General features: G+C 37.0%; 2 protein-coding genes and 1 pseudogene across 3 annotated transcripts in view; 2 read left to right on the top strand and 1 right to left on the bottom strand.

Annotated features, from left to right (window-relative positions):
• Positions 1–4765: 4765 nt before the first annotated feature.
• On the bottom strand, positions 4766–7348 carry LOC108361421 (la-related protein 1-like). Of its 2 annotated transcripts, none has more exons than XM_017614039.1 (2): positions 6893–7348; positions 4766–5794 (listed from the first exon to the last, which is right to left on the bottom strand). In XM_017614039.1, exon 2 carries the CDS (start codon positions 5642–5644, stop codon positions 4781–4783), a length of 864 nt encoding a protein of 287 aa, XP_017469528.1. In that variant the 5' UTR covers positions 5645–5794; positions 6893–7348; the 3' UTR covers positions 4766–4780. The 2 variants fall into 2 exon arrangements, with proteins under 2 accessions (XP_017469528.1, XP_017469529.1); XM_017614040.1 differs by lacking the exon at positions 6893–7348 and adding an exon at positions 5866–6343.
• Positions 7349–9711: 2363 nt separating this feature from the next.
• On the top strand, positions 9712–12628 carry LOC108361419 (glutamine--fructose-6-phosphate aminotransferase [isomerizing] 2 pseudogene; annotated as a pseudogene).
• A 3745-nt stretch (positions 12629–16373) lies between these two features.
• Moca-cyp (nuclear cyclophilin protein Moca-cyp) overlaps positions 16374–18706 on the top strand; it is a 9928-nt gene continuing 7595 nt past the window's right edge. The window contains exon 1 of the mRNA XM_017614037.1: positions 16374–16886. Within this exon, the coding sequence (XP_017469526.1) occupies positions 16562–16886 (325 nt within the window). The 5' untranslated portion in view covers positions 16374–16561. The remainder of the gene's footprint in view (positions 16887–18706) is intronic.

Raw genomic sequence — 18706 nt, 5'->3', positions numbered from 1 at the left:
TCGTCATAGTCAGGCGGTGGGACAGCTATTCCATCATCATCGACTGGGGACTCGGGTTCGTCTTCCTCACTACTTTCAGCGCTGCTACCATTCAGTAGGTTATAAAAGTGTAAAACATTGCAATGTGAATATTACCAGGTGCCAGCTAAGATGGCTGCATTAAACAGCGTAACTTAATTTGACGGCACCGTAATATTTATGACCGTGTAGAACTATTTATGAATACTAGAGTGCCAGTTACTGTAGAAATTCGACAGTTTTTCTAGTTTTAGAAGCCTTGGAGAGGTTTTCTAACTTAACACGTAGCAAAACTTATACGGTACAAATTAACTAACCGGAAAATCTTATGCTAAAACGTAACTACATTTTTTTTTATCTGGGAAGGTCTTTGGAGGGCTTCGGCAGGACTTGGAATTGACCCGATACATTCAAGTTTATCGATAAATATTTCAGGAACACTAAAATTCGATAGCTCAACAAAATTCGTTAACTCGACCAATCTCGATAACTGTGAAATTCGAGGGCTCGATAAATTTCGATAACTCAAAAATGTAAAAACTTTGGATACCTTTATACATTTTTACATTTTGACATCTCCACATTTTTCGAAAACTATCTAAACATTTTGATAACTCGTTACACTCTGTTAAGACGATCAAATTCGATAAGCAGTGATAAATCGATAAGCTTATATAACCTTGAAATTTCGATAAATCGATATATTTGGAAAATTCCATTAACTTCGCTTCGTTGAACCAACCAATTTCAGTAGATCAATAATTATCGATAACTCTGTAAGTTGAAAGAACTCCATGCATTACGACATCCTCGATAAATTTCGCTAAGTCCATAAATAATGATAATTCAATAAATATCGATAACTTGATACATTTCTTTAACTTGACAAATTCGATACGTTGCGATAACTTAATAAGCATGGATAAATTTCGATAATTATAAACTTCGATGATTCGATAAATTTCAGTACCCTTAATGGCTGATTTTATTTCGATTCCTATCGGAAAATTTCAACTCTGTTAACCTAATTCTTATGTGTTTCTCATTGTCTCCATTTTCGCCTTTATCTCAATTTTCGTCTTTATCTTCACTTTTGCCTTTTTTTGTCTTCATCGTTATCACTTGTTTCTTCATCTTCATATTTATCTTTATTTCAAAGTTTAATTTTAAATACGAAGTAAAACAAAATGCGAAACAGCTTAAATTGAACAGAGGAAGAGGAAGGCCTCCTCTGCGTTGGAAAGACCAGGTGGAGAAGGACTTGGCTTCACTTGGCATTTTCAATTGGCGTCAGTTAGCACAGAAGAGAAATGACTGGCGTGCTGTTTTGGACTCGGCCAAAATCGCTTAGGCGGTTACAGCGCCAAATAAGAAGAAGAAGAGAATGTTTTTCACAACGTAATATTACGACATCTATCGTACGCTTAGCCACCACCGTTTGAGTGCCTACGGAAGAGCAAGCTTCAATGGCTTCTAGTAGCGTGGAGTGGCAGCCGGTGTCAAACGGCTTTGACAGATCCAAAGCTGCTAAGAATGTTTTCCCTAAGAGGCGGTATCGATTCAGGCCACGAATTATCTGAGGGTTTATGCCGTTAACATGTGCTGTGCAGCAGGTATAGGTTTCTGGTCCAGGGCTTGACTCGATGCCAGCCCTGAGCAACCGGTAAGGTAGAACCGAAATATAGGCACTGAAAAACATCTTATTTATGTTCTTGGTTATCTTAAAATGTTTTCTTTTCATCCTGACGTAAGAATATACTAATTTTGTCTCTTATGTCTCAGCTACAGCTCTTCAATGTTCCATTTTTAAACTACATAATTAATTATTCAATTCAACTTAATCTCTTATTATGTGGAACTTGATTTTTCACTGACAACCCAGTAGATAATTTCACAAGTTAAAAGCCCTTCCAAAAAGCCTTCCTGAGAGTCAAGTGTTCTTCCGCGCTACATTCCCTTCTCCTTTTTTTTATATGGAGTTGCACAAATTGAAGGGCTTCTTCTTTCGCTACCCTTAGAACGCCTTTCGGAAAGGCTTTTATAGCACGTACTTCAGAAGGCCTTTTGGAGGAGTACTTTTAAAGTTTCTTCTTTAATTTATAGAAATTATACATCTTTGAAGTATTTCCTTAAGGCCATATTTATTGAAATTCATTTGTAATGCTAAATAATATAAATTTATGCATTCGCGTACATTGTAAATGTATAAGCCCTTCTAGAAGGCATGCAAGTAAGCACCTTTTCAGGCCTTCTTGGGTAGGCCTCTTAGAATGGCTTCACTTAAGAAGGCCTACCTAAATTTGCTGCTGGAAAGTCATCTTTTGTAAATATTCTAAATACAATTTAATGTATGCATTTAAATACCTTTTTTCTCTTAATCTGTTAAGATATATCTGTGTTCGCATGGAAAAGTAGCTTATGTCGAAAGGTTGGCTTTAGTATAATGCGGCATTCCTTTTATTCTTTACACGAAAAGGAATTTTTTGATGAGACTTAATAAGAATATTGACTTTCTAATATCGGAACTATTTCTTGCACGTTTATTTGCCAAAAGTTGTTCAACGGCTCAGCGCCAGCGAGTCATTCGCAATCGTATACTGCAAATGCCGCTTTATATTAAAGTCAGCCTTTCGATATAAGCTACTTTTCCATACGAACACAGATATTATTCATAGATTGACTAAATAAATAAAGAATAAGAAATATAGAATAAGTTATTTATAAAACTAGTGAGGCTGAATTGAGCTGAGCTTTTACTTAGGTTTAGGTTTTAGTTTTTTAAACTATAATTTTATTTATCCTTAGTTTTACCTTTATGTTTATCTATATATTAATAATTTCATTTATAGTTTCATTTTTATCTTTTCCTTTACATTTATCCCGATCTCTTCTATCTTAATTCTTTTCTTCATCTACATATTCACCCCCCACCTTTGTCATTGTCAGGTTGGTTCTGCAATTCATTTCCGTGTAAATTTACCTTCCTCTTTGTCTTTATCTATAGACTTCTTAACTTTTATTTTAATCTTTCTTAATTAGTTCGCCGTTGCTGTATTTATGCAAATGACGCTCAATTACCTAAAACTGTTTTAAAATGTTGTCTCCTCTTTACTTGCGCCACGAACCTTTTCTTATTTTTAGTAAAGAATAAAACAAAATAAAAAGAACACTAAAAATAAACGAAACAGCTATAATTTTATCAAATCATCCGAGTGTGTTTTAATGTCGAAGAAGAGCAAGACAGAGATGCGTCCATCTGTTCTATGTTTACACGTACATAAGTATGTAGTATGTACGTGAGGTTTATTTATACATATACGATACGCGAAGATGTCTTTTTTTTAATGTGTATAATTTTGTAAGTTTTCACTTTGTCTTTTGTTTCCGTGCTCTTAATACGCTTCATGGATTATATTTTATACAGTGTTTAATCACACTAAAAAATGTTGGCCTTGACATTAACATATTTTTGTTATTTTCGATGGACCATTTCCCAATCATAATTTACAATGAACTTTCATTCAGTTGAATACATACTGCAAGTAGTGAAATTTTAAAACTAATATGAAAGAATAATACTGTAAAGAACTTCCACCAGCCCTGTTTTGATTTATATACAGATCTGGCTACCAGCCTATAAGCTTTGACACCTCTACCCCACACTCAAAAAGCTTAACCGCACCGTTGATCGAGTATTGCATAATTCCTTGTTGTTCTAAATTAAATTAATTATCGCTTGTTGCTTTACTGGTTTGAACTTTCGGTTTCAATAAATAATGTCATTTATATTATGGTTTTTTCTTTAACTTGATTTCGCGTTAACCAGTTCTGAAGCTTTTAACAATTCTAATAATTGCTTTCATGGAGGTTTTTACTTCATACGCCTTTTCTATTGTTTAACATTTCTTAATACAAATTACAACTGATCAACTTGACCTACCCTAATCTGAGACCGCTTATCGTTCATTTCACTCTGCAGCCTTGGTAACCGGAACGGTACCTAGATTTATATTTGAACCAGTACTGCCACTCCAGCAGCACTCAGCGAAACTCCCTTCCCTATGTTTTATGATGTCATAAAAACAACCGCTTACCCAGTTTCGTGAAAAGAACTTTAAAAAACATAGCACTCCGTGGGTGCTCAGAAAAGTGCACGTAATTGAGAGTACAATTTTAGAGGCCCAAGCAGAAAATTCAAAAGTATTAAACAAACCCCAAAAAATAGAACATTCGGACCTTTCTAATCAACAAATAATTAATACTTATAATAATTACTCCAATGCGCAGCAACCACCAACTACAGCATTATGTTTAACTTTTCGCTTTCAGTGCTTTGCTGTCTATGTATTTTTGCTATTTGCTCCATTCTACGCACATTTGTTTACTTTTTTTTCATATACATACATACATATGTTTGTATGTACATACATAGATAGTTTTTTATAGTTTGGTACAATTTCACAAAATTTAATGCGCAGTTATAACTCTAGCCTTAGGAAGTTAAACTTCTTCTGATTTCAATATAACTACCTACAGGCTAGTATTTATAATTATAGATAATATGTACATAGCAAAGTATAATATGTACATAGGAAAGTATAATATGTAAATAGGAAAGTATTTGTATATATGCAACTATTTTACATTTCAACAGCTCAATTTTAGTACTCCACATAAACTTGTAGATTCATTCTTTATCAGGTATTGGAAATAGGCCAATATGCTTCTTCCAAGCAGCAATGTGTCGAAGACATACAAAAATTTAAACACAAAAATTACTTTTATTCGCACTTACCTTCCAAGCATTGACCTTCGGTGGGGGTGCAGCAACGTACTTTTTCGGTTGTGGTGGCGCAGCTGTTGCGCTGGCAGCTGCCGACGATTCGGCATCACTACTTTTGGCTTCATTGCCGCTACTAGTATTCTCAGCACTTGCACTCGGCGAGGTGTCTTTACGATCTTTTGGTGACTTGAGCGCTCCACCAACAGCACCGCCCTTGCGTGGGCTACCGGCGCGTTGACGTGGACGTGATGTAAACTTTTTATCACCATCTTTATCACCTGCTCCAGTTACGCGTTTATTTTTTCCGCCTTCACCACCAACGCCATTGCCGCCACCGGCACGAGAAACATTCCCCCCGGCAGCAAGCTTTTCATTGCCATTTCCACCCTGACGTTCACGACCGAATGGTTTGTCCTTACGTGGTTTCTTGCGATCACGTCGGTGATGTGAAATCACTGGTACAAAATCATTATTATCATCGATTTCTGAAGAATTTTCCGCACCAGCATCAGTGATAGCAGCCCGCTTTTCACCAGCCACAGTAGCACCAGTTTCAGCAATAGCAGTGGCAATTCCGTCGGTGGCTCCTTCAGCTGCAGCAGCCTCTTCACTCCATGACTTGATTGTTTTTAGATTCGGTTGGTTTTCTTTATTGTCAGTATCAACAACTGCCACGTCAACGGATCCACTTTTGGCAATGGCACCTTTCTTAGTTTCCAAATTTTGCAAAACATTAGCGTAGGATGTAGTAGCTGCTGCTACCGGTTGGCTAGCTGAGCTGACCACCGTTGGAGTGGCGGTGGTGGCGCTCGGTTTTGAAGTTTCCTCCTTAGCTGCTGACATGTTAGCTTTTAAGTGTGTTTATTGTGTGCCTCCGGAGTATAGGTAACGTCAGTTACGTTACTAACTCCAGAAATTTTGAGACGTTATGGAAACTCTTTTCTGCTTCCTTGCCCAATCAAAAAGACAAACGTTCAAACAAATGCGTAGATACTGAAAAAGAGAACGGAAATGTTTACTATGAGATTAAGCTATTTCTGCAAATATGGGAACGACATACACACTTGTGTAGGACAACGGCTAACCAAGACTACCTAGTCTAAATCAAGTATTCTGATGAAACAACAATGTCAAAGGAACTGCTTATGGCCTTCGCAAATACCCGCACAATTAATTGCGAAATCTATATGGACGACCGCATTTCGTATGTATAAATTCACTGTGGATTCTTCACTGTTGTTTATATACAGAAAACAATGTAAATTCACTAGTATTAAACAATAGACAATTTATACACAATCTTTGCAAATGACATCATATCCTTTCGAGTTAAAATTGAGGATCCTTAGCGAAACGAAATTTTATGAACTGAATTTCCACAGCAAGTCGACAGCAACGAAATTTTATAATTTTAGTATTACCGAAACTGGCATTTAACGCTTTCTACTAATTTTTCGGTGAAAAAATAATAGAAAATTTTAAGAAATTTCGCGTAATATTCCAACGGACGTCAGACTGTATGAAAATATGGTCAAAAGTGGGGTTAGGTTTGGTACACACTGTCAAACTATAAATGAAACGAAAGCGAAAGGAATACAATGAACTGACATTTTCTATTTACCACACAGGGTTGCATTTAGAAGTATTATCGATTTACTGTTTATCTCAAATACAATTGGTTGGCTTCTATGGGACAACAAACTAGTGTAAATATTTTTGAAGCCAATATTTACATATCCATGAATATGCAAACGTATACAGTTTTTGAAGGCAATATGTATACAGTCTTATACATGATAAAAAATCATGATTCTGTTTTAATCATGGTCTTATATGTTTTATAATACATCCTAATTAATGCAAGAATTATACATTGTGCAATTTGATTATATCCATAACCTCTAACCTCATATTATGCAATACTGCATTTAAATGCATCTCTGCAGCTGTGAGCTGAGTATAGAGAAACCCCATCACTTACGAAAAATATTTTAGATAGTTTTTATCAGTAAATACTATATAGTTTCATGTGGATTAACCAATCTCAACTACCCTTAAAAGGGCTTGAATGCACAATTTAGAATTACTTACAGCGTCGGATCGCGAACACAAGTAGTCCAAAATAAAACTCGCGGCACACACACGTTTTTGTTGTTTCCTTCTCTTGCAACTTCTTTATTGTGGTGTTTGCTTTGCGCACAATTTTCTACACACACGACCCGAATTCGTGAAAACTGAAATCGCACGAAGGGCTGACGAAACGAGCGCAATACACGACGAAATCTGACAATTCGAAGACCAAGAAAAAAGTTGTAAAGAGAGACGAGAAAAACGTACTCTTTTTGCGTATTTGAAAATTTTGTTTTATCAAGATTTCTTGCAACCTATTGCAAATTTTGGGTTCAATTGAATTGTACAATATCACTGATAAGTTTATTTTGCACCTTTGTATGATTTCACAACACTTTTCACCATATTTCAATGGTATTTCGCGAAAAATCTCGTCTCCCGAGCGAACATGTGGCCGACGCCGTTGATAGAAACTTCGAAAAAGAAAGATGGCATTACTGTCATTTTCCCCGAAAGGGGTAAAACGCCGTTCTATCGAACATGTGCATGCAAACTGACAGTGTTGTTAGGAAGTTTGCGAATTTTCCCAAAATTTTAAATAGTGAATCTTATTAAATAGATTAATATTAATTTATGTTTTTTACTGTGTTATATTAAAATTATGATTTTGGGTTGGCGTTGCAGCTTCTAATTCAGCGCCGTAGATATTTTTAAAGGCATACTGTTCTATAGTCTACACTTAGAAAAAAATCTGATAATTTTCCAATCTATTCTTTAATACAAGCTTAAAAATTAACTGCCGACCCAAATTGGCGCGTCAAGGTTACAAGGTTGTGCATTCCCGGCGTCGATGACATTTTTCAATTAAAAGCAAGCAAAGGCGAATAGGAGGATAAAAGAACCTGTAAGATTAGTAAATTCTATTAATACTAGATTTTTAGATAGGAAACGTGTTTTAATTGCTTTAAATTTTAAAAAATATATGATTTAGAACCTAAATTTTAGATTGAGAGATAGATAATAGAATTATGTTTGCATCGCGATCTAGTGGTCTATTGTGCCCTCCACTCTTAACAATACCTCCTCTAGACCTAAATCCCTGAGAAAATTCAACAGTACTTTAGCGGATAGGGAGCGAATGTGCATAAGCTGTGGCCACATNTAACCCGATAGCCTTCTTCTGCATGAAAGCAACTGTCAAAATTTTCCAGCAGTAAAAAGTTACGAATTGGCACAGCAGAAATGTAAAATTTTCTCACCATAGTAAAAAGTTTTCCACCATAGAACTTTTCTACTGATTGGCACAGGCCCTATGTATTATCCAAAAATTTTGATTTTGTTCGCTGATGCGCAGACCTAGTGTGTTGTGTATGGTAAAATTCCACACATTTTACACATGAAATCTTAATTTTTACGTATATTTTATGCAATTATTCACCAATTCATTCAGTTACCCAACAAAATGTAAACAAACGATGCGTACACAACGATTCTTAATCGGCAATTTCGTGCCAATCTTTTGTACATCTTTAACGATTTGCGCGACTATGATTGGACGATAAATATGCCGAAAGCCTAACGCAGCGCCAGCGCCACGCCAATGGAATATTCATTTTGGACAGGGCGTTACGTGTTGATATTGCGTTGGCGGACAGTTTAGGAGGAAAAGAGAAAACATCAAAAATTACGCCACGCTATATTTTTGGTAAACCGCGAGCTGGCACTCTTGACGTTAAAAACGTAACCCGCTCCAATTTAGGAACGGCAGTAAGGTTTAGGTTGCAGTAATGGTGCAGTCAGACTATGCATTCGGTTTTATAATGTAATTCTCTTTTTAGATAAAAGTTGCAAAAATTTCCGAGAAATCGCCTGTAAAATGAAAGAAAAGCATAAATTTAACCCAGAAATACCATTTGTGGTGTTTGCTAGATGAGGTGTTGTTTCCTTTTTGAGGCAACAGCAGCTTCGTATTTCACACAAACAAATCTATGCTTATTTATGATTTTCTGCATTTCACGCAGCGTTTGTTTAGTTATGGCACTTCGGAATTAATGCCCATCACTTTTGTTTAGGTATAACAGATACTTAGACAGTGGACTATGAAGCGTTGCCTCGATAAAAGATTGTCGTGTGCTACTTTCGGCAGGTTATGGGAAATCGCAATTGAAGTTTGGAATGCAATTTCTCAAAAATGCAACGATATCTCGGAGAATGTTAATAATTTACGAAATTATTAAATGATTTAATTTTTGTGTTGGTGTTGGACGAACGAAAAATGGCACTGAAGATGGCACAATGCCGAAACTGGTTTGTCTGCAAACCAAACTTGACTAGGGATGACGGAAATTCGTTCCAAAATAAATCATTTAATTTTTATTTTTGAGTTAGGAACGATTTTCGTTAGTAAAATGTTGTCCTATGAGACATTTATCAACAATTTAGCAGCCCCTTCGTATGATCCCGCCATCTTGTCTCTATCACTCTTGGCTAAAATACAATTAAAAATGCTGAAAATTAGCAGAAAACCTAGGTCAATACTGTTAGTGGATGAAATTTATTAATTTTATTCGCGTATTATTTTTAAATTTATTTTCATTATTTTGTCATACATTTTAATATAAAAATTTCGGTCCCTCGGAAACACTGAAGTTTACGAGGTCGTTTGCGCATCAAATTTGCGTCGTAAACTCTCGAGGGGCTCGTAAATAGAGCTCCATACAAATTTTGACTGCTCTTTTACGAGGCTCGTAAGTTTACGAGCTTTACGAGGCTATTACGAGTTTAAGGGAAGATGGGCGGAATCGGGAAGGTCTATAAATAGGTCTATAAACATTCGCAACTGTCATCATTCTTGATTTCCCATTTTTAATTGAATTTCTTATAAGGACACCCGATATAAAATTTGAATCTTTTTTCTTTTTTTCTTCATAATTTTAAGCCATTTATTGCAATTACTTTTCGTAATTTAACCTCGGTAACACTGTCAATCGTTATGAAGCATGAACCCCAACGAAAATGGTGGGTGGCGCAATGAAATAAGTGTAAACAAATGTTCTGAAAGTGCCAGTGGCATTTATTTTACGAAAGACGGCCAGCAAAGATAACTTTGGATTCAGCGGAAATGAACTCTTATCTTATCTCACAATATCTTGCAGAATAATTCAGTAGCAGAAGTACTCAGATTGTATGTATGTATGTATTTATGTATATAAATTGCTGAGGAAAAAGTTCCATTAATCACATCTTTTAAAAGTTAACACATTCAACAAAGCACTGGATATCGAACAAACAACATATTTCGCGTATTGTGATAAATAACTTCGTTGTTGTTACCATATAATAGCCGAGAAAGTTTTTAAAGCATTGTGGTGTACGTGGCAGTCTACAATTTGTTTACACAGCAGCTAGAATACGAAAGTTTAAGTGCACGTACGTATTTCGCTTAGGAATCTACTCGCAATGTGTGGCATATTCGCGTATATCAACTACTTAACTTCCCGGTCGAGACAGGAAATACTAGAACTACTATTAAATGGTCTTAAAAGATTGGAGTACCGTGGCTATGACTCGACTGGTTTGGCTATTGATGACCCCGAAGCAAGTGATCAGGGAAATATTATAATTGTACGGCGCACAGGCAAGGTTAAAGTCTTAGAAGATGCAATAGCGGAAGTGTGCAATAGCGAAGCATACAAAGTACCTATCACAACTCATGTCGGTATTGCGCACACACGTTGGGCTACGCATGGGCCACCTTCTGAAACTAATTCTCATCCTCAACGTTCCGATGAGGATAACAGTTTTGTGGTCGTACACAATGGCATTATTACAAATTACAAAGATGTGAAAACCCTACTGGAGAAGCGTGGCTATGTTTTCGAGTCGGAAACTGATACTGAGGTAATCGCTAAATTGATTCATCATTTGTGGCGACAACATCCAACTTACTCGTTTCGCGAGCTTTTCGAACAAGTCATTCTCCAATTTGAAGGCGCATTTGCAATTGCTTGTAAATCAAAGCATTTTCCTGGAGAATGTGTAGCCTCACGACGAGGTACGCCGCTATTGGTGGGCATTAAGTCTAAAACACGTTTATCCACTGATCACATTCCAATATTGTACGCAAAGAAGAAGCGAGCCTATGGAAAAGCACTGCCAGCGGAAATATCGTTGCCCCCCCGTTTCGACGATACGCCAGCCGAGTACCAACCTTTGGAAAGCAAAGAAGTCGAATATTTTTTCGCATCAGATGCCAGTGCGATAATTGAACATACTGACCGCGTAATCTATCTCGAGGACGACGATGTGGCAGCAGTTAAAGATGGTGCGTTAAGTATTCATAGAGTAAAGAAATGCTTAGATGATCCTCATGCTCGGGAAATTACGACACTGAAAATGGAGATTCAGCAAATTATGAAAGGCAACTACGATTCGTTCATGTTGAAAGAGATTTTCGAGCAGCCGGAATCGGTGGTTAATACAATGCGCGGCCGAATGTTCTTTGAAACCAAAACTGCAGTATTGGGTGGCATTACAGAGTTTATTCCAGAGATTAAGCGTTGTCGTCGTTTAATTCTGATTGCTTGTGGCACATCGTACCACAGTGCTGTAGCTACCCGTCAACTGCTTGAAGAACTCACTGAATTACCGGTGGTAGTAGAGTTGGCCTCTGACTTTATGGATCGCCATACACCAATTTATCGCGATGACGTCTGCTTTTTCATATCGCAGTCAGGAGAGACGGCGGACACTTTAATCGCATTGCGCTATTGCAAGCAGCGTGGCGCACTCATAGTGGGCATCACTAATACTGTGGGCAGCAGCATATGTCGCGAATCGCATTGTGGAGTGCACATTAATGCTGGTCCTGAAATAGGTGTCGCTTCCACCAAGGCGTACACATCACAATTCATTTCGTTAGTTATGTTCGCACTGGTCATGTCGGAGGATAGACTATCACTACAACCACGACGTTTGGAAATTATATACGGCCTAGAAACACTCGCCGATCAGATACGTAAAGTATTACAGCTGAATTCACAAGTACAGGAGTTGGCTAAGGACTTGTATTTGCACAAATCACTATTAATAATGGGACGCGGATACAATTTCGCTACATGCCTTGAGGGTGCGCTAAAAGTGAAGGAATTGACCTACATGCACAGTGAAGGAATATTGGCGGGTGAGCTGAAACACGGACCCATTGCGCTGGTGGACGATGAGATGCCAGTGCTGATGGTTGTCATGCGCGACCCAGTATATATGAAGTGTATGAATGCATTGCAGCAAGTAACAGCGCGTGCCTGTCGACCAATAATTCTATGTGAGGAGGGTGATGAAGATACAAAAGCTTTCTCATCTAGAACTTTAGAAATTCCACGAACAGTAGATTGCCTACAGGGTATACTCACGGTTATACCATTGCAGCTTCTATCATATCACATAGCTGTATTACGTGGCTGCGATGTGGACTGTCCACGTAACTTAGCGAAATCTGTAACGGTGGAGTAGTAAAGCTGCATGACAAATAGTTTCTACGGAGGAAGAACTTACAGCGCAAACCAATTACACATATGTACACGTTTTTATTTTAAGAGAAATCTGTTTATTTTCCTAGTAAATCATAAATAAGCATTTTAAACTATTTTAACTACTGTTATCCATACCTATCGAGCCCTAACCGCCAAAAGGTCTTAAACGACAATCTGTTCGACTTTCTGTTTTTGACGGAAATCGATTACCCACCACCATACGCACCAGCTGTTTAAATTTCAAAGTCCTACGAAGTACCGGTACAAAGTTATAGTNTTTCTGTTTTTGACGGAAATCGATTACCCACCACCATACGCACCAGCTGTCAAAATTTCAAAGTCCTACGAAGTACCGGTACAAAGTTATAGCGAAAGCAATTTTGGCTTAAGTGCTTAATTGTACTCTGTTTACATTTTTTTGTGCCCGCAGTGTCGGTTAAGCCTTTTTCTCCGTGAACAATTTTTCATTGCAGAGGGAAATTGTTACATTTTTGTGTGAAACTTTTGAAGTGCCTCTATTTTACAAGCTTTTATTTCACTTGCTCTGTAACTTTTTTTAACCGACTTCCAAAAAAAGAGAAAGGCTATCAATTCGTCGGAATATTTTATTTTTATTTTTTTTTATGTAAGTTACAGCATAGCGTTGGACCACATTAGCCGATTTCTACAATTATTTTTTTAAAGGAGAGGTGTTACCTCACCGGTGGTCCATATTAATTTGGTTTAAATCTGTTCATCGGATAATGAAGAAATTAATGATAATCTTAAGTTTGTAGTCGTTTTTGTTTTTCGCTTAAAAATTACTTGTTTATACAATAATTAATAACAGTGAAACAATTTCATTCTTTACATTAAAATTTAAAGTATGTATACTGTTTCTAGTAAAAGCTTTTATTCATATATAAACGGCAATGCCTTTGATTTTTAGTTATTTGATGTGGGGTTCCATAAAATTAATGGTGTTTAGTAAGGGTTTTATGATCTAAAAGTTTAAGAACCTATGTTATAGAGAAATAGTATTTTATCCAATAATATGTATGTATGTAGTTGTTTTCTTAATAAGAGGAATACAAGAAATGAGTTAAAGGCATCAAAATGGTTTTTGTTAATGCAAAAACATGTTTTTTTTAAATATATATTTTGGCTTAACCGCCGCAATTGCATGCTGTAGCCTTTTTTGTGACGACAAAAAGGGTGTAAGCGACAATCACCTGTTTCATTAAAGTTGGAAAAATAATACCACCAGTATTATATACCTAACATCAAACGTAATTTATTCATTGACCTTCACGTTAGTATCTACAGTAATTGCCGAGTCAATTAAAAAAACGCCCACTGTAAAATTTACTTTTTGTCGCTTACGCCCTTTTGGCGATTAGGGCTCGATATGTACTGTGCTATTGGTAATATGTATATAGTACATACAAATGGATTGTAAATATATATGATTCACATAGTTATGCGAGTGTATACATATGTACATATACCCGTTAGCATTATTTTTGAAATGTGCAATACATTATCCAACGAAATACATACATTTAAAAATGAGTTTAATTTCCTAGTTAGCAGGTGAAACCACAACCAAAAATTCTGTTGTTGTTGTTATAATATCATATAAATTCCTGAAAGAGTTTTTGGAGTTGCTGGAGTGACGGTCCTTGGCCAGATATAAATCTGTATCGTTCCGGTTTACATCTCTATACATATATATGTGTAATTAAACCTGCGATTTGTTTATTTAATTTTTTCATTTCCATATGAGAAAAGGCAAACTCCCTCCTGTGGCTGAGAAAGCTTCGAAATAAAGAAGTTAAATAGTAGGGGGAGAAGACATCCCCCTATGGAACCCTTTGCTTAATTTTTATTGCTTTCGATATTTGTTTTCGAAAGGTTAATGACGACTTCCCACCACTAATATAACTCACCGTTCGAATCCCTGTGGGAAAGAAGCATCGAGGCTTCTTGGAATGACGGACTCTGTCAAACTCCTTTGACAAGTCCACCGCTAATAGGACTGTTCTCTCACAGGTGCGGTTTCGGTTAAGGCCACGAGTTATCTGAGTGCGTATTGTGTTAAGTGCGGTGGTTGGGTTGTGCCCTTTGCGGGAGCCATGTTGATGCTTTGTCGCGGTCAGGAGGTATGAAAGTGCGGGAGTAGTGTCTTCGCTACGGGGAAACGAGTGTTATAGGTCGATAAGACACCCCTTTGTAGGTTGGCTTCCCTGGGTTCCACATGGACAGGTTGAGGACCTTTCGTCGACCCAATGGTCTTGGAGGCTTTCGGCTTCCCGATGGCCTCCTGGACCCCACCGCTGGTAAAAGCGAAGGGTGCAACATTTTTTGACAGTTTTTTCAGCCTTCTGATCACTCGACGCTTGACCTCGCACATTTTTCTTCCGGTCCGACGAGGCGTTGCCGTCGAATAAGATTGTCTTGGTTGTTTACAACCCGGTCCTATGGATGCTAGAAGCGCGAATTCATATATGGTGGTGTTACCGGAAAACCAATCCTATGTATGTAACACAATTGGCTAATGGTTTGCCGAGCCGTAAACATAGTTTACACATCAAATTTCGTAAGTAAGTACCTGGTACTCACACCTTTTTTAAGAAGTTTCACTTCTATCATGTGTACGGTGCTACACACGCCTTTTTTATTTTTTATTTTTATTTTACCATAAACATTATTTTATTTTATTTTATTAAATTTTGTTTTATTATCTTTTTGTTTGTTTATGGTATTTCATATAATTATTTCGTTATTAATAAAATTTTTTGGAGTTTAATTTTAATTAAAAAGGCCAGAACAACTATAATTAAATAACAAAAATTTTAATAATATTCAAAAATTTTTATTTAGCTTGAGGCCGTTTTTAATGAAAAGCAACCATACTTTGAAAAAATGGTAGAAGTGATAGCTATTTCGGAAATCACATTTCCTCATCAGACTTCTTTCAGTAGGATTAGAACCGACGATCCCACTGACTCAGCCAGTTGCCTACGCACTGTGTTAAGTTCGCCTTGTAAATGATCGTTGCTTTTTTCCCACTTTTTCATCTGTCAAGCCAACACAATCAAGCGCAGCTATTCCGCTGCAATTCACACTTGGCCATGTGGTTGTTAGTATTGTTGGTTTTTTTTAATATTTCTATTTTTAGAATGAACCGACGATCCCTGTGCTCGACCTTAAGTTATTTGTTTTTGTTATTTTATCAAGCTCATTTTATTAAAGCTCAATAGAAATTGTTGAATATAATTGTTATAAGGCCATAAAATAACAAAAACAAATTTAAATAATTTTTAAAAGAACAAAAAAAGATATAAAACAATTGTCCTTGGCAGTGGGATTCGAACCCACGACTTCCGGCTTGCTAATATGCAATCCTACAGCGGACACAGGGTGAATTAATAAAAGTACTCATATTTCTATATATTGCCATCAAAAAGCTGTTTCTATATGCCGGTAGTAGTGCACTTTACGGGAGCCAGGGCAAAATGGACGGAACAAATCGAGTGTGGTATCAATCGAAGCGTTTTAACGCGAACAATAACAATCCCTTCGGAATTAAGATTTTTAATTAATTTAAGAGTTATTCGCAAAAACCACTTGCACTTTACACTTTTCGCACCTGGTTTTGACTAACATAAATGGAGTAAATGAATGTTGTTCTCAGCAAAAGGTGTTCAGCCTCCCTTCTTTGGCATCACAGAACGGAGAATTCTACTGCCTGAGGGTTATAATCCCTAAGTGCGGCCGAAAGCCGCCTACGCAAAAAGGAGTTGGACGCCTGGTTCCGCTAAAGTGCACTTTTATCTAGATGTCTATGATTAACAAAACTTAAAACTCTATTCTATACCTTAAAACTGTATTTTAACAATAATGACTTTTAACTTCCGACTATGACTATGGGCCATTGTTTTCTCCCAACTACATTAGCATGCAACACTGTGTATGCGTTCGACAACATTTCTTCATCATCCACATTCCACAAATGTCATAACATTTATCAAGGAAATTTTCTTTAGCAATGCGTTTTTACGAGAGTTCAATAAAAACCGCAGGAATATTAAATAAAAAATAATTTTAACCAGTGTCCAATCCAAAAACTCATTAATCTGTGGCAAATATAGTTTAGAAAAGTGGAAAACTACCAACTATGACAGTGGTTGAAGGGTTGGCGACAACGTCTGCCGCAGCAAATGCGGCAACGAGGCCGCGTTGTTTTTTCGATATTTCGATCGGTGGACTCAATGTTGGACGCATTGTATTTGAACTGTTCAAAGATGTGGCACCCAAGACAGTGGAAAATTTTCGTGCTCTCTGCACCGGTGAAAAAGGCTCTGGTTTGGTTACGGGCAAGCCATTGCACTATAAAAATGTTATATTCCACCGCGTTGTAAAGGATTTTATGATACAGGCTGGCGATTTTTCGGCTGGCAACGGAACCGGAGGCGAGTCCATCTATGGCGGAACTTTCGAAGGTAGGCATTGGCATATATGTATGTACATAAAATATTTGTATTTATTTATTTATGGAGAAAGTGGCCTAGAGCGTTTCTCTAATAACACGAAATGTATTAAAAAAACATCCAATTAGATTAAGTACAGAATATATTTTAAAAAGCTAAAGGTTAAGTTTCAAATTACATTTATTGTTACTAAAATATAAAAGTGAGACCAGGCTATAAGTTTATTATATGCATGGTAGGTTCTGTATGTAGCCTCGCCAATAAGCATACCACTACGTAATTCCAGAGTTGGCTAATTCGTTTTGAAACTATTGCGAATTTCTTGGTATTGCGTCCGTATAAGATGTTATAGACAAACATGACAGATAACAAGAACCACCTGTCCGAGAGGGCACACCATTAAAGGAACCATTATGGATGACAGTACGGAGTGCCAAAATACGGCACTCCGCACCGCGACTGGACGCCTTCTGATGTTGTCACAACGCCACCAACATGAACATAACACAATGCTCTGCAAGCAGTTCCCTTTATATTGCCACGCACACGTGCACCCGAACAGACAGCATTTGCAGAAGAGCCCTCGCCAAGGACCTTCAGGAAGCAACAACAACCACGAACTGACGGACGAAGTGCAGAGGTTCATAAAAATCCTCTGGACCGGTTTGTCATACCGACAGGCCTTGAACGATTTCACATAGACTCCTGCAACATTGCCTTGAAAGTACTAATAGGGACGCCAGTACCATAGGCCAGTGCATTTAATTGAATACGAATTTGGCATATTTCCTATGGATAATTTCTATCCGTCGCTGGTGGGAGAGATTTGAAAGTAAAACGGTCCGTGGAACCCTCATGGTTTCGTTTTATAAACCATAACATTAAATACGCCTTGTTAAAAACGAGTTTTACAAGCGGTGAGAATGTTAGATTGCTTTTAAAGATGATCGTTAAATCCATAACTTCGGGTGTCAGTTACCACATAGCGTTCCTTGTATGGTCTTTTATAAGTTTAATGAGTTTTAAATAAGTAAAAGCTAGGCGCCGTGATTAGTTGAGACATGAAAGTAAGAAATTATGAAGAGCATGAATAGAAGAGGTTTAAGATGACCCCTTGAGGTATGGTTTACATATCGTGGTTTAAAGTGCAAAACCGCGTATCAACAAAATGCAAAAGCGCGTATCAGCAAAATTCAAAACCACCTATGTATAGTTATAGAAATTATATTCTAGAGCATAGCTGGGCACACCAACACAGTCTCATTTTGTCATGGTATTAGTGCGTCGCGCTCAGTTATGGTTGCCGCATTTTTTATAAATGTACTAAAAGTGGTATTTTTCGTGCATGGGTATTTTGGCCTATTTTGCTTATACCTATAGTGTAATAATGAACCTTGGAAGTTTTTAGTAACTAATACTATTAGTTTATACAACCTTTTGCATAAGAAAAATTTAGTACTTGTATAATTTAAAAAAACTTAAATTAGGTAAACTCATTTGTATAATACCTGGGCTCCGTTTTATTAGAACAAATTCTTTTATATGCTGACCGGCCAGATGGTTACGGTGTTTAGGTCTTATTTTTTAACCGACTTCCAAAAAAGGAGGAGGTTATCAGTTCGTCGGAATCTTTTTTTTTTTTTTTTTTATGTATGTTACCGCATAAGTTTGGACCACGTCAACCGATTTCGATAATTCTTTTTGCATCGGAAAGGTAGTGTCTACTAATCTGGTTAAGATCCGATCAGTGGATCGTGAGATATATATATATATATATTTTTTTTTTATATGAGAGTTGAAGTCGGTTTTTTTCTTGCTAAAAATTACTTGTT

Source organism: Rhagoletis zephyria, unplaced genomic scaffold (assembly GCF_001687245.7).
Source record: "Rhagoletis zephyria isolate East Lansing unplaced genomic scaffold, Rhagoletis_zephyria_1.1 Rzeph_scaffold_00760, whole genome shotgun sequence".
NCBI lineage: Eukaryota > Metazoa > Arthropoda > Insecta > Diptera > Tephritidae > Rhagoletis > Rhagoletis zephyria.
Note: the sequence above shows the minus strand (reverse complement) of the source record. Positions and strands in the feature narration are given on the sequence as shown.

Excerpts from the sequence above, each read along its gene's own strand:
- LOC108361421 (XM_017614039.1), bottom strand. The coding sequence starts at position 5,644 with ATGTCAGCAGCTAAGGAGGAAACTTCAAAACCGAGCGCCACCACCGCC.